At 41.0% G+C, this 10,736-nt stretch overlaps 1 protein-coding gene across 1 annotated transcript in view; it reads right to left on the bottom strand.

The window, feature by feature from the left end:
- xrn1 (5'-3' exoribonuclease 1) overlaps positions 1-10,736 on the bottom strand; it is a 22,435-nt gene that overhangs the window by 7,847 nt on the left and 3,852 nt on the right. The window contains exons 3-25 of the mRNA XM_008432919.2: positions 10,633-10,730; positions 10,350-10,459; positions 10,160-10,270; positions 9,984-10,069; positions 9,788-9,875; positions 9,187-9,355; positions 8,903-8,970; positions 8,352-8,489; positions 8,038-8,219; positions 4,947-5,036; positions 4,628-4,784; positions 3,412-3,531; positions 3,155-3,324; positions 2,918-3,035; positions 2,606-2,701; positions 2,371-2,474; positions 2,107-2,241; positions 1,859-2,021; positions 1,418-1,531; positions 1,039-1,137; positions 837-952; positions 602-748; positions 309-398 (exon numbers count right to left, since the gene is read on the bottom strand). Coding sequence (XP_008431141.1) covers positions 309-398; positions 602-748; positions 837-952; positions 1,039-1,137; positions 1,418-1,531; positions 1,859-2,021; positions 2,107-2,241; positions 2,371-2,474; positions 2,606-2,701; positions 2,918-3,035; positions 3,155-3,324; positions 3,412-3,531; positions 4,628-4,784; positions 4,947-5,036; positions 8,038-8,219; positions 8,352-8,489; positions 8,903-8,970; positions 9,187-9,355; positions 9,788-9,875; positions 9,984-10,069; positions 10,160-10,270; positions 10,350-10,459; positions 10,633-10,730 — 2,769 coding nt within the window. The remainder of the gene's footprint in view (positions 1-308; positions 399-601; positions 749-836; positions 953-1,038; positions 1,138-1,417; positions 1,532-1,858; positions 2,022-2,106; positions 2,242-2,370; positions 2,475-2,605; positions 2,702-2,917; positions 3,036-3,154; positions 3,325-3,411; positions 3,532-4,627; positions 4,785-4,946; positions 5,037-8,037; positions 8,220-8,351; positions 8,490-8,902; positions 8,971-9,186; positions 9,356-9,787; positions 9,876-9,983; positions 10,070-10,159; positions 10,271-10,349; positions 10,460-10,632; positions 10,731-10,736) is intronic.

The raw sequence follows: 10,736 nt of genomic DNA, 5'->3' as shown, positions 1-10,736 counted from the left end.
AAAAAAAAAAATATATATATATATATATATATATATTAGCATTCATTCTCCGTTTAATATCAAGCGGAGAATGAATGCCATTGTATTTTTAGTCACAGCTCATATCTTCTACTGTCCAAGAAATTCTTTGCATTACTGATTTCGCACACATCGCGAGAAATCTAATCTAATATTCATTACAATGCATTGATCCAAATATCTAGCCTGGAGCTTAATTTAGCTCCTGGCTTATTGGGAAAGAGAAAGGGGGAAGTTTCGACTCTTTAAACGTTTCGTTTGTCAGGTCCGAATGTTTTCTTTGTCCTTACCCGTTCTGATCCTCTCCAGGCCAGATGTCGTCTTCRTAGAACACGTCGTCGTGACTGTTTCTGGACACTGCATCAAAAACTTCARAAAATCTATGAAAACACACACAAAAAAAAAATAAATAAAAAATTTTGAATTCAAGAATGGATATCTGTTCGCTTTTCGATGCAATTCACCTTCACAGGCACTCGCTAATTTTAAAAAACTTTTACAACCCGATAAATTTGACATGAAAACAGATGCTTTATGCAGCATGACTGCACAGAATGGACTTAGCAGCAAAGAAAGATTGTACCTGTCCAGGTATTCAGCAAGCAGCTCCTCCACGGCAGCAGAGTAGAGCCACTCTTTCTCCGTTCTCTTGGTGTACCCGGGAACCTCCTCGTTCTTCTTGTTGAACTTCAGGTTGAGCCCAACGTTAGCTCTTTGCTCCCCGCACGGACTGGACACAGTGAAGATGTAGAAAGCATGCTCAGCACAAGAACAAAGATCTGCATTTGAAGCAAACCAACGAGCATTCGGACACAAACTTCTTCTTGGAGCCTCGGCCGATGAAGATGCTTCCCGAGAAGCGGGAGACGAGGTAGCTGCTGACACCGAGGCGGGAAGCCAGGACATAGCCTGGGCAGTACTTGACCGAGTATTTCTGGGGAAAATTCATACAAACAAATGAGGACGGACGCTCGTTCCGTGATTTAAAGCGACGAGTCTTCTACAGGAACGGGGTCTTACATGCTGATTCTGGATCAAGTGCTCCAGCTGCGGCTCATGAGGCACGCTGAAAACCACCCGTATCCGACCGTCTTTGATGACGTCTTGAGAGTCTTGAACCTGAAAGAAAAGTTTAAAGAGCAGCTGGTGTTAATGCGACTGATGCTACCCAACTAGCATCATTAAAGCGAGTCTTAGAGATTAGAGAGATTGTGATTTAAACAAGCCGAACTTCAGTTTACCTCAAAAACCTAAAGTAATGGGGAAAAAAAAGTAATTGGATTTCATGGTTTGTTTTTATAGGCTATTAGCTTTTTTTTGGGGGGGCGAGGGGGGACAAATACCGAATAAGAACTTGGGGCAGATCAATGATCCGATCCCTTAGAGGTTGACCACTCACCTCTCCCATGGCACCATAGTAAGGGCTCCCCACCATGAAGACTGTCGTTGATGGAGGAAAAAGTTCATCCAAACTCTTAAAGCAGGTCAGAGACGAGTAAAAGGCCTTGATGTCCTGAGAATGAGGGGAGAGCTGATGGTATTTACAGGCTACATGAATTTGACGTCCATGTTCTATTCGAAGAATGAATAAAGAGTAAACCTCAGCAAACCCTAAATGGCTGCTATCAAGAGCAAAAAGTCCTGAAAAGGATATCTCTACTTCTTAGAAAAGATATTTGTGGTGAGTTAAACATACGACGCCTTGCAGCATCGACCATTGAACAACTTTGGTCTGAACTAAATTCCTGCACAAGTAGGATAACTTTTTTAAAACTTTTAACTACAGCTGTTCCCTCGGTTCTGACTGGCGCATTATTTCACTGAGTTTGTATGCAGGTACCTTAACCACAGTCTGGTAGGCGAATGGGAGAACCTGTTTGGCCCACTGTTTCTCCAGCTCCACCACTCCACTGGCTTTAGGGACGTACTTCCTTCCTGTCAGCATCTGACCGTACAAAAGCACGGTTGTCTCATTCACTGCGATGCCTTTCCTCTTGAAGAAACTGAGGGAAAAAAACAACAACAACAAAGCTTTAATCTGAGGCAGACAAAATGAATCGTTCTGCTTTATTGGTAAGCACAAATTACTGTTCAGTGATTCCCTGGACGTCCTTCACCCAGTCCTTCTGCTCTTTGTCAGATAGATAAGCCACTTTAGTGGGTGGAGGACTGGACGGCCTGTCGTACACTTGTTGGACTCCAGGAGGCTCCTCTAGAGCAAATCTGAAAGACGGGTTGCAAAGTTTTGGTTGCTTTAACTGATTTGAATTTGAAATTCACCAAAAGATAAATGAGTGCAATTGAGGAGGGGAGGCGTCTAAAAATGCATTTTCAGGATGTCAATATTCTCACTTGGTTTCTCCGTCCGATACCGCGATAACACGAGCTTCCTCTAGATGGGGCCAGTTGACAAACACAGGCTTCCCCAAAAGGTCTGCAGCAACATGATCACATATCTACAGATATAGAGAAGGAAAAAAAAAACAGTGGTTGGATATGAAAACAAAGATCATTGCACAATTCTCTAACACAGAGGATTTCTGTTCTTAGCAGTGACCAGTTCAGGATTACAAAAACAAATGCTCACCGTTTCCCCGTCCTGACTGGGAAGGATGTCCAGAATCATGTTTTCTCCTCTGCTGCTCTGCTGGAACACGACCACTCCGCTCTTCTTCTTATAAAACTACAGGCAGTGAATGAGAAAATGTCAGAAATGACAGGAAATCAAAAGAAAAGGGATTCAAAACCCGGATCGAGCATGTCATACTTGCAGAGTTTAAATATTTTTCTTAAAGCTGAGKGAAACTGAAACAAACCCTTCTTTACGGAACCTCAGATAAATGCCAAATTTGAGCTGAAGTAACTCTAGACTGTGCTAAACATCAACAGGCTCCCCCACCTTGTGTTTGATGTGGTGCAGAGTGGGGAAACCGCAGTAGTATAAAGTGGAGCGGTCGACGCGCTTGCTGACGTGGTCTGACGGCACATGCCAGGCGTCCATGGGGATCCGGACTTCCCTGGAACAGCCGAAGAAACTCCCGAGTGACAGAGCAGACGTTTTCTGAACGCCCTCGAAAGGTGTTCAGCTGTGGCCTTTTTCAGAAACTGCGAAGATAAAATGAGTAAATGTACMTACCTGACGTGACAATGGACGATGTTTGGGAAGAGCTGAGGCAGGGAGGAGGCGTATGTGAAGTCCGTGTCTGGGTCGTAGGAGTACAAGGCGCACTCCGAGTGCCGGTTCCTGGACTTCTCCTCCTTCGTCAGTTTGGAACTGAAAGGCTCCATAGCTGCTAAAAGGCACGTCTTTTTCACAAACAGACAGACAGACAAGTTAATAAGTTTGACTTATGGCCTCAAATTCAGTGTGCGTGTGTGTGTGTGTGCGTCTACCTCGTCTATGAACGGAATGAGCACCACAGCTTCCCACTCCTGCTGCTTTCCATTGAGGTCAGTTTTGAAGTCAAGAGGATAGTATTCGATAATGGGAGAGTTTGGACTGGTCATCAAGTCCTAACAAATAAATTATAAGGACAGATTAATATCTAAATTTCCTATTTTACTGTTCCATACTTTCTTTTGGCCACTTTTATACTATAATTACAAAAAAATAAAAAAATAAAAAAATCACTAGAACTGCAAGCAGTTATCGACGGGTTCCAAGTCCTTCCCAGCAGGACATCAGGCATTTCCTGCAGGGTTCAGACTTCAAACATGGAAGCAACAAAGAACAACATCTGTATTGTGGATGAATGAAAGGTTTTTAGTAAGAAAATATGTTAAAAATTAAAAATACTTTTTAAATGTTATTAATTGCTGAGCCTGTACATGGCAAATAAAATGTTTTGTTTGCATATTTCTTCATATATGATCCACTGGGTTAATTATTTGGAACACAGACCATCCTGAACTAAAAAAAAAACAAAAAAAAAACAAACAAACAAAAAAGGCTGAGCCGTCACTAAGCGAAACTTCAAAGTTTCCCTCAAGAAGTTTAATTTATAGTCTTCATGAGAAAGTTTTGCGTTTCAGCCGTGACGAGGACAAGGATTCCTCTGTGATCCATCGCCACACGCTGACAGCAGCATTTTTGGTGAAATATGCATCAGACCTGGGGGAGAATATGATGTAATATCCTGTTCTCTTGCTTCAGTATATAGCAAGGCTGCATTATTTTGGGTCCAATGTTATTTCAAAGCACTTGTGAAGGAACTTTAAAGTGAAAACCCTCAAAAGAAAACTTATGTCAGGGAGCTTTTTTTCTTTCTTTCTATTTTTGCATGAGGCATTTCATGTGTGTGGTGCTCTGTAAGTTTTGGGGGGAAATGTTTGTGTCTGAACAGCTGACTTATTAATTATAGCATGCCCATCTGCATCCAATTCAAAAAGCCGAGTTGTAAATGTTACAGTTATATTCTAAATATTATTATAGTCTCGCTTCAGTTTCATTAATGTTTCCCTGTGCCAACTCTGTGAAAACCTTTGCATTTCTCCTTGCCCCATAGCCAATCAGTGGGTGAAAAGGCGAATAAGTGTAGTTTCTCCATAYGTCCACACGGCGCGCCTCTGACCATGTTGACAGACTGTGTGTTGGTGTTAGAGGAGTTACCCTGTAGCCCTCTGGGAGCAGCTCCTTGCTGGCAGCAGGCAGGACAGCCAACAGCTGCTGGAAAGGCATGAAGGGTTTCCCGAGGTCAAAGGTCAGCTTCAACTCTGATATGTTTCGGATGTCAGACAGAAACGGGGCGTAGTGGAAAGGGTAGTACCTGCAGAGGTGTGCACGTGTTATTTAAAGCTTRATTCCAAAATGAAAGTGAGATCTGTTTCCAAAAGGTGATAGGATGTCAGTGAAACTCAAACCTGGGTTAGAAATACCAAAGAGCGAGTAGTTGCTGTAGCAACCCTCACTATATGGGAGATGCACTCACCAGCTCCACGACTGAACACCATGGTAGTAGTAGTGAAGAATCCACTGGATGCCTTCCACGTAGCATTTGGCTTGCTTGGCGAGAAATTCACTGTAAATAAGTGGAATCAAAAGGCAAATCAAAAGATGAAAAATGGTGAAGTGATCAGTGATTGACGTTGGGTCTGTTGCTCTGGTAACTGGTTCATTCTGCTCTGTACCAGTCACAGATGACGTGCTGCGCTAGTTTAAGGTGGCACACAGCCGACGTTGAGATTTTTCCACGTTCAGGTGGGCAAGAATAACTTGAACAAAGAAGAACTGCTGACGGCCACCTATGTTCATGATGTCACTGACCTGCCTTTGGTTAAATAGTGCCTCGTAATTTATTTTGTCAATAAAGGAAACACAGAGCCGTTTGCTCCATTTAAAGGAAGCTGCCACACAGGAAGCTGTTGTGTTTGGGTTTTATTACCGATCTATTCCACAAATAGTGAAAAAGCACAATGATGAAGGTGGCTTTCAATTCAGAATTAGTTTGGGCTCTTTTTTTTAATGCAACTTAAATTTAAGATTAAGACCTCCTTTGGACCATTATTAACAGAATTTAAGACCTGCGATCAACATATTAATCACAGGTCTAAATTCAAGACATATTAAAATGTCTTTAATTTATTTAAAAAATAAATTCAAGATATCTGAAGGCCTTAATTTTGTATACATACATTTAAGACTTATTAAGGATGTATGGACACCCTGATTTTAGATCTGATTGATRAGCCTTAGAGCTTTAAAATAATCTAAAAAAAGCCTGACGTTTTCAACAATAAATAATTCTTTAATGCTATTTAGCATCTAAACCACACTCAACTAAAACCCTGAAGAAAGTCTCATTCACAAACAAGTAGTGAAATGGCACAAAGTTCAATTTGTGTTTTTGTCATGAGAAACAAAAAGAAATTAACCTTGAAACTCAATAATTAGCGCAAATTCTTATTTTTAAATCCATAATTAAACTCTATACTTTTGCATCAAATCCCAGCTTCATAGTTTCCAGAAGAATCTGTTTTAACTGGTTGTACAACCTTTCCTCCAAAACATTAGAGTCGGTCATGTGACTGGATGCAGTTATCAAACGCTGCAACCTCTGATACATATTTTGTACTCTGCTCAACCCTCTGGCACTTTGTGCTGCTGCGCCAGCATGAAAAAACAAAAAACAATAGCAGGTGTGTTTGGAGACACCTACACAAGACAGGCCGCTCTGTAATTTAGCTACAACCAACAAGCTCCTGAAGGGAAATAAACTGAAAGCTAAAACCAGGCAGAGGCCATTCAAGTCCCTTCTCACACTGCTTTTAGAAGCATGAAACATAACTATCATGTATCAGAACAAACACACAGAGATGGACGTATGCAGTGGCGGAGCCAGAGGGGGGACCAGGAGGGCTAGTGCACCCCCCTGTCATCTGATTGGCCCCCCCAGATGATTGACATGCAACAGCACCAGGTTATTCCTGTACATATTTGGAATCATTCTAAGTCAACCTAATATCTAAAGAAGAAAAACAATAATAAATATATGAAAAGAAAATGTATAAAACTTTATATAAGTCCATGTGATGACATAAATAAATAGATTTATATCAGGCGCGATACCAGCCTYCTTTATACTTGTACTCATAAAAACTCCTGGRTGTTTCAGTTGTGCTGCGCTGTGGTGCAACTCAAAGCCCAAAGCACTTCATACCTGGTGGTGATGGTAAAACACCAATAAGTTATTTACTGATCCTCCGCAAAAAAAGAGAAAAAACCGAAGAAGGGCTGACAATGTTCGTAGTTTGGAGCAGAGGTTGCGATAGAGTTTTTTCGTTGTCCGTCAAAGAAAAAAATCATTTTATTTCCAATTTGTAGTCAGCAAACAAAACATTATTTCTCTGCGAGAACGTTTTTGAAATCAGGTAACATTTCACAAAATGACGTGATTAGAAGACGACAGAACTCTGATCGTCTCCTGATCCCGCATCACTTCCCTCGGCGGGGAGAAAAACCAGCAGAAGCGAATCAGCTGCTGGACGCTCCAAAGCCTCTGGTCCGTTAAAGCGGCCAGATCAGAGATGATTCTCTGACAGATAATGTTCTTAGTCTGATTAATAATGAGCTCCACGATGTTCTCTGTGCGTAAAGTTGAAATTGTCTGCGCACCAAGTGTCAGCTGCGCTTGATCACAGTCTGGACAGAAACCAGTGAACTGCTTTCTGTTCTTATGAAGACGAGGGTGAGGAGGGAATCTGACATATTAACTCAGTTTTTAATGGTTTTGTTTTTAAAACACCATTAACGTAAGCAGTGTAACTATATATTGTATATTTGGCGTTAGTCATCTCATGTGTGATTAGTTGGAGTTTAACGGTGGAGCATTTATTGCCCAGCGCACTGCGCTTGTTTCTGCCTAACGGATCTGTACTTTCATTTCTTTCCTCTCTCAACAGTCAGCTGTTATTCCTCAACTTAAACTACAATAAGTAGATCAACACAACTTGATCACACATTCTCTTTAGCTTTTCTCTGTGTGCTCCAAACTCATTAAATGTAAACTCATTAGAAGCCCGAACCTCCATCAGGCAAATAATTCTGGTCCGACCCGAACTATTTTTACCTGTCAAATTACCTGTCCAAACAGAGCTTCCTAACCAACGTGTCCATAACTCTTCAACACGCTGTCAGCTTCCGGTCAGAAAGACGCATTTAGTTCATTGTCCATGAGATGATATTCAGAAAGGATCTTTAATTTGATTGATTTTAGTTTCCTCTGTCATGAACTCTTTGCGTAAAGTCTATCATGTCTCCATGTGCGCCAGTCAAAGGTGTTAATTATAACGTGTCAAATGACAGAGGGGCTTAAAAAATAACCAAATATTCAGTTTGGTTATTTTTTATATAATATATATATATATATATGTACACACACACATTTAAAATTTTGCCCCCACAGAGGTAGTCCTGGCCCCCCCAACTTTAAAAGTCTAGCTCCGCCACTGGACGTACGTTTCTAAAAAGAAAAATCGTGCTCGCCAACTATTAAAATGGTGAATTATTTGAATGACACTCACTCAGACACCACATCCACGCCCATCTTGGTCATATAGTACGTCCGTTTGTATTGTCTGAACTCTGTTTCAAACATCTCATCTTCCTCTTCCTCCTCCTCATCATCATCATCTGCCACGTCGTCTTTTTCTTGTTCAGTCACTTTTTCCGATGAGGTCAAGGTGGCGAGATGAATAGAAGAGTCCTTTAATTTATTAGAAACAACAATTTGGAGTGAATATTAAAAGAAAAATGTTTTTAAAAAATTACCCAAGCTAAGAATCAAACATGGCAGTTTCTTTAAATTGAAATATCGTTCAGATATTTGCTTTCCTACCTCCGTCTTTCTCCCGGCTCGGATCGCCGCTTCCTGCTCGGCTGCCAGACCGGCCGACTCGTTCAGATATTTGTTGCCGACTTTACTCTCGAACCACTTCAAGTCTACAAACACCTCGCTAAAGTGTTCCCGGTCAAACTAGGAAGATACAGAGGAGCGATGGGAAAAAGATTACTCAAGATTCCTTCACATTTTTCATGAATAAAAATGGAAAAAAGGACATGGAAAGAAAGGGAGGAAGAATAGATTGAAGGAAGGACGGAAGCAAAAATGAAGGAATAATTGAGGGGGGGAGGAAACAAGGAAGGAAGGTAGGAACTAGGACAAAGCAAGGATGGAATGAAAACACAATGGAAGGACGTTRAGAAAGACACAAATGTGCGACAAAGTAAGGGCACAAAAMATTTAAAGGTATGAGGGAGGAAGGAAGGAAGGACACAAGGACACAAGAAGGGTAAACTTAAGGAAGGAAGGAGAAAAAAAATCAAGATATGAGGAAGAAAAAAAAAGGAAAAAAAGAATTAAAGGCAATTTTTTGACAACTGTCTTACCTCAGAAAGTTTCTCCAGGTATTTCTCAAAATTTCTGAGGTTTAAGTAGCCGTTCTCATTCAGGTAACCTGCAATTATGAAGAGATTTCTGTTTTAATCAATGAACAGTCGTCATGACGTACGAGATAAAGAAAGCATCTTGCTACATTCTGAGGTCGGTGTGAACAGAACAGACAGAAATTAAAACTACACACATGTGAACCGAACAGACTCTGGGACATGCAATGTCATGTATGATGTAATATAACTATGTGAGTGTGTGTGTTTGTGTGCTAGTGCCTCACCCCCCAGGCTGGGTAGTACGCTGACGTAAGTTTTGTACAGCAGCGGCAAAGCATCATGATTAATGTGAAGATGAGGGAGGTGAGGGATGAAATCGTTTCCTACGAGGAACCCCATTAATATCCAGTCGTCTATTATTCGCTCCAGATCATAATCAGAACCCAGATGACGCTGAAAAACAGTCACAGACACAAGAGTATAGATTACAACGAGTATAGCGTGTACTTCAATAGATGAATAGATCTTCCTCTGCATGCAGCACTATTTGTAGCCTTGGAACATTTTTCACACTTAAATCATTTCTCAAAAAATTTAAATGTGTCAAAAGCATAATCATGTGATAAAATGGYCCAGTCAAAGTCAAGATTAGAAAGTCACTCTYCATCCAACCTGACTGAACACAAGCTATTTTCCAATGGAAAATGCACAAAAAATAAACAGAAAATAAATGTCTRCATGAAGAAAATATATTTGAAAACTAATTATMCATCTCCTTTCTAATTTGTGTTAATCTATCACATAAAATTTAAGGAAAACATTATTTGTGGTCACTTTTCATGGAAGTGTATGATTTGGATAGCTTTGTGTTTAAGTGTGCCACACCTTCAGCTCTGAGAACTCGTAGTCGATGTACTCCCTCATCAGAGACAGATGCAGCAGGTGGAAAGTCGTCTCCTCTGGAGCCGTTATTCTGGAAGAGAAGAAACGAGCTGGGCTCAAAACACTCGATCAAAACAGCCCAAAAGAACAGAAAATGAATACAGAAAGGAGAAAAAAATATATAAATAAATAAGAGAACCTTTTCTGGGATTTTTTTCCTCCAAAGCGGACTTCCTCTCTGAGCAGGGAGAAATTGTGCTCATGACTGGTTAAGCCCAACATGATCTACAAAGAAAAAAAAAAGGGACAAGATGAGCTTCAAAAGAGTTTGAGAAGCAATGTACATCCTCGCTCTTACACCAACTCAAAGCATACCAGGTCAGCATCCAGGCCATACAGGCAGTGTCGGGTGCTGGGATCATGATTCGGTTTGGCGTTCTCGGAACGGATAAACTCCATGATCTTATGTTCTCCTTCACCCGGTGTCTAGGAAAAAAAAACAGAAACGTCGACGTTAACGCCAGCCATTGCTAAGCCTTACATTACAGCAGCAGCCAAAACGAACCTCGTGACCCGACAAGAAGACTTTGACGTTTTGCCACAGCTTGTCTGCAGACACCTTGTTGTAGACAAAGTACTTGAGCTGTTCCTGTAGTCTCGCCATAAAATCGGTGCCTGGAAAAAGTTTAGAAGAAAAATTTTGAAAATTGTTCGGTCACGGGGGATTGGTAAGAATCTCACATGACAAAAGTCTTAAAACAAGTCAAAATTAAGACGAGTCAGAAAATGACTTTTGATTTTTTAAATAAGTAATGTTCAGAGTGAATAGAGCTTTAGGCCAAACCTACCAGGTGTGATACAATTGGAGTCGAAGCGAGCTTCTGTTGGAAGAACCTCTCCTTTATCCAGAGCCTTTTTAATCTTCTCCTCTGCTTCTTTGGCGGACCTGGAC

This window comes from Poecilia reticulata, linkage group LG17 (assembly GCF_000633615.1).
Source record: "Poecilia reticulata strain Guanapo linkage group LG17, Guppy_female_1.0+MT, whole genome shotgun sequence".
NCBI classification, from domain to species: Eukaryota; Metazoa; Chordata; class Actinopteri; order Cyprinodontiformes; family Poeciliidae; genus Poecilia; species Poecilia reticulata.
The sequence above is the reverse complement of the archived record's forward strand: the minus strand, read 5'-3'. Positions and strand labels throughout refer to the sequence as shown.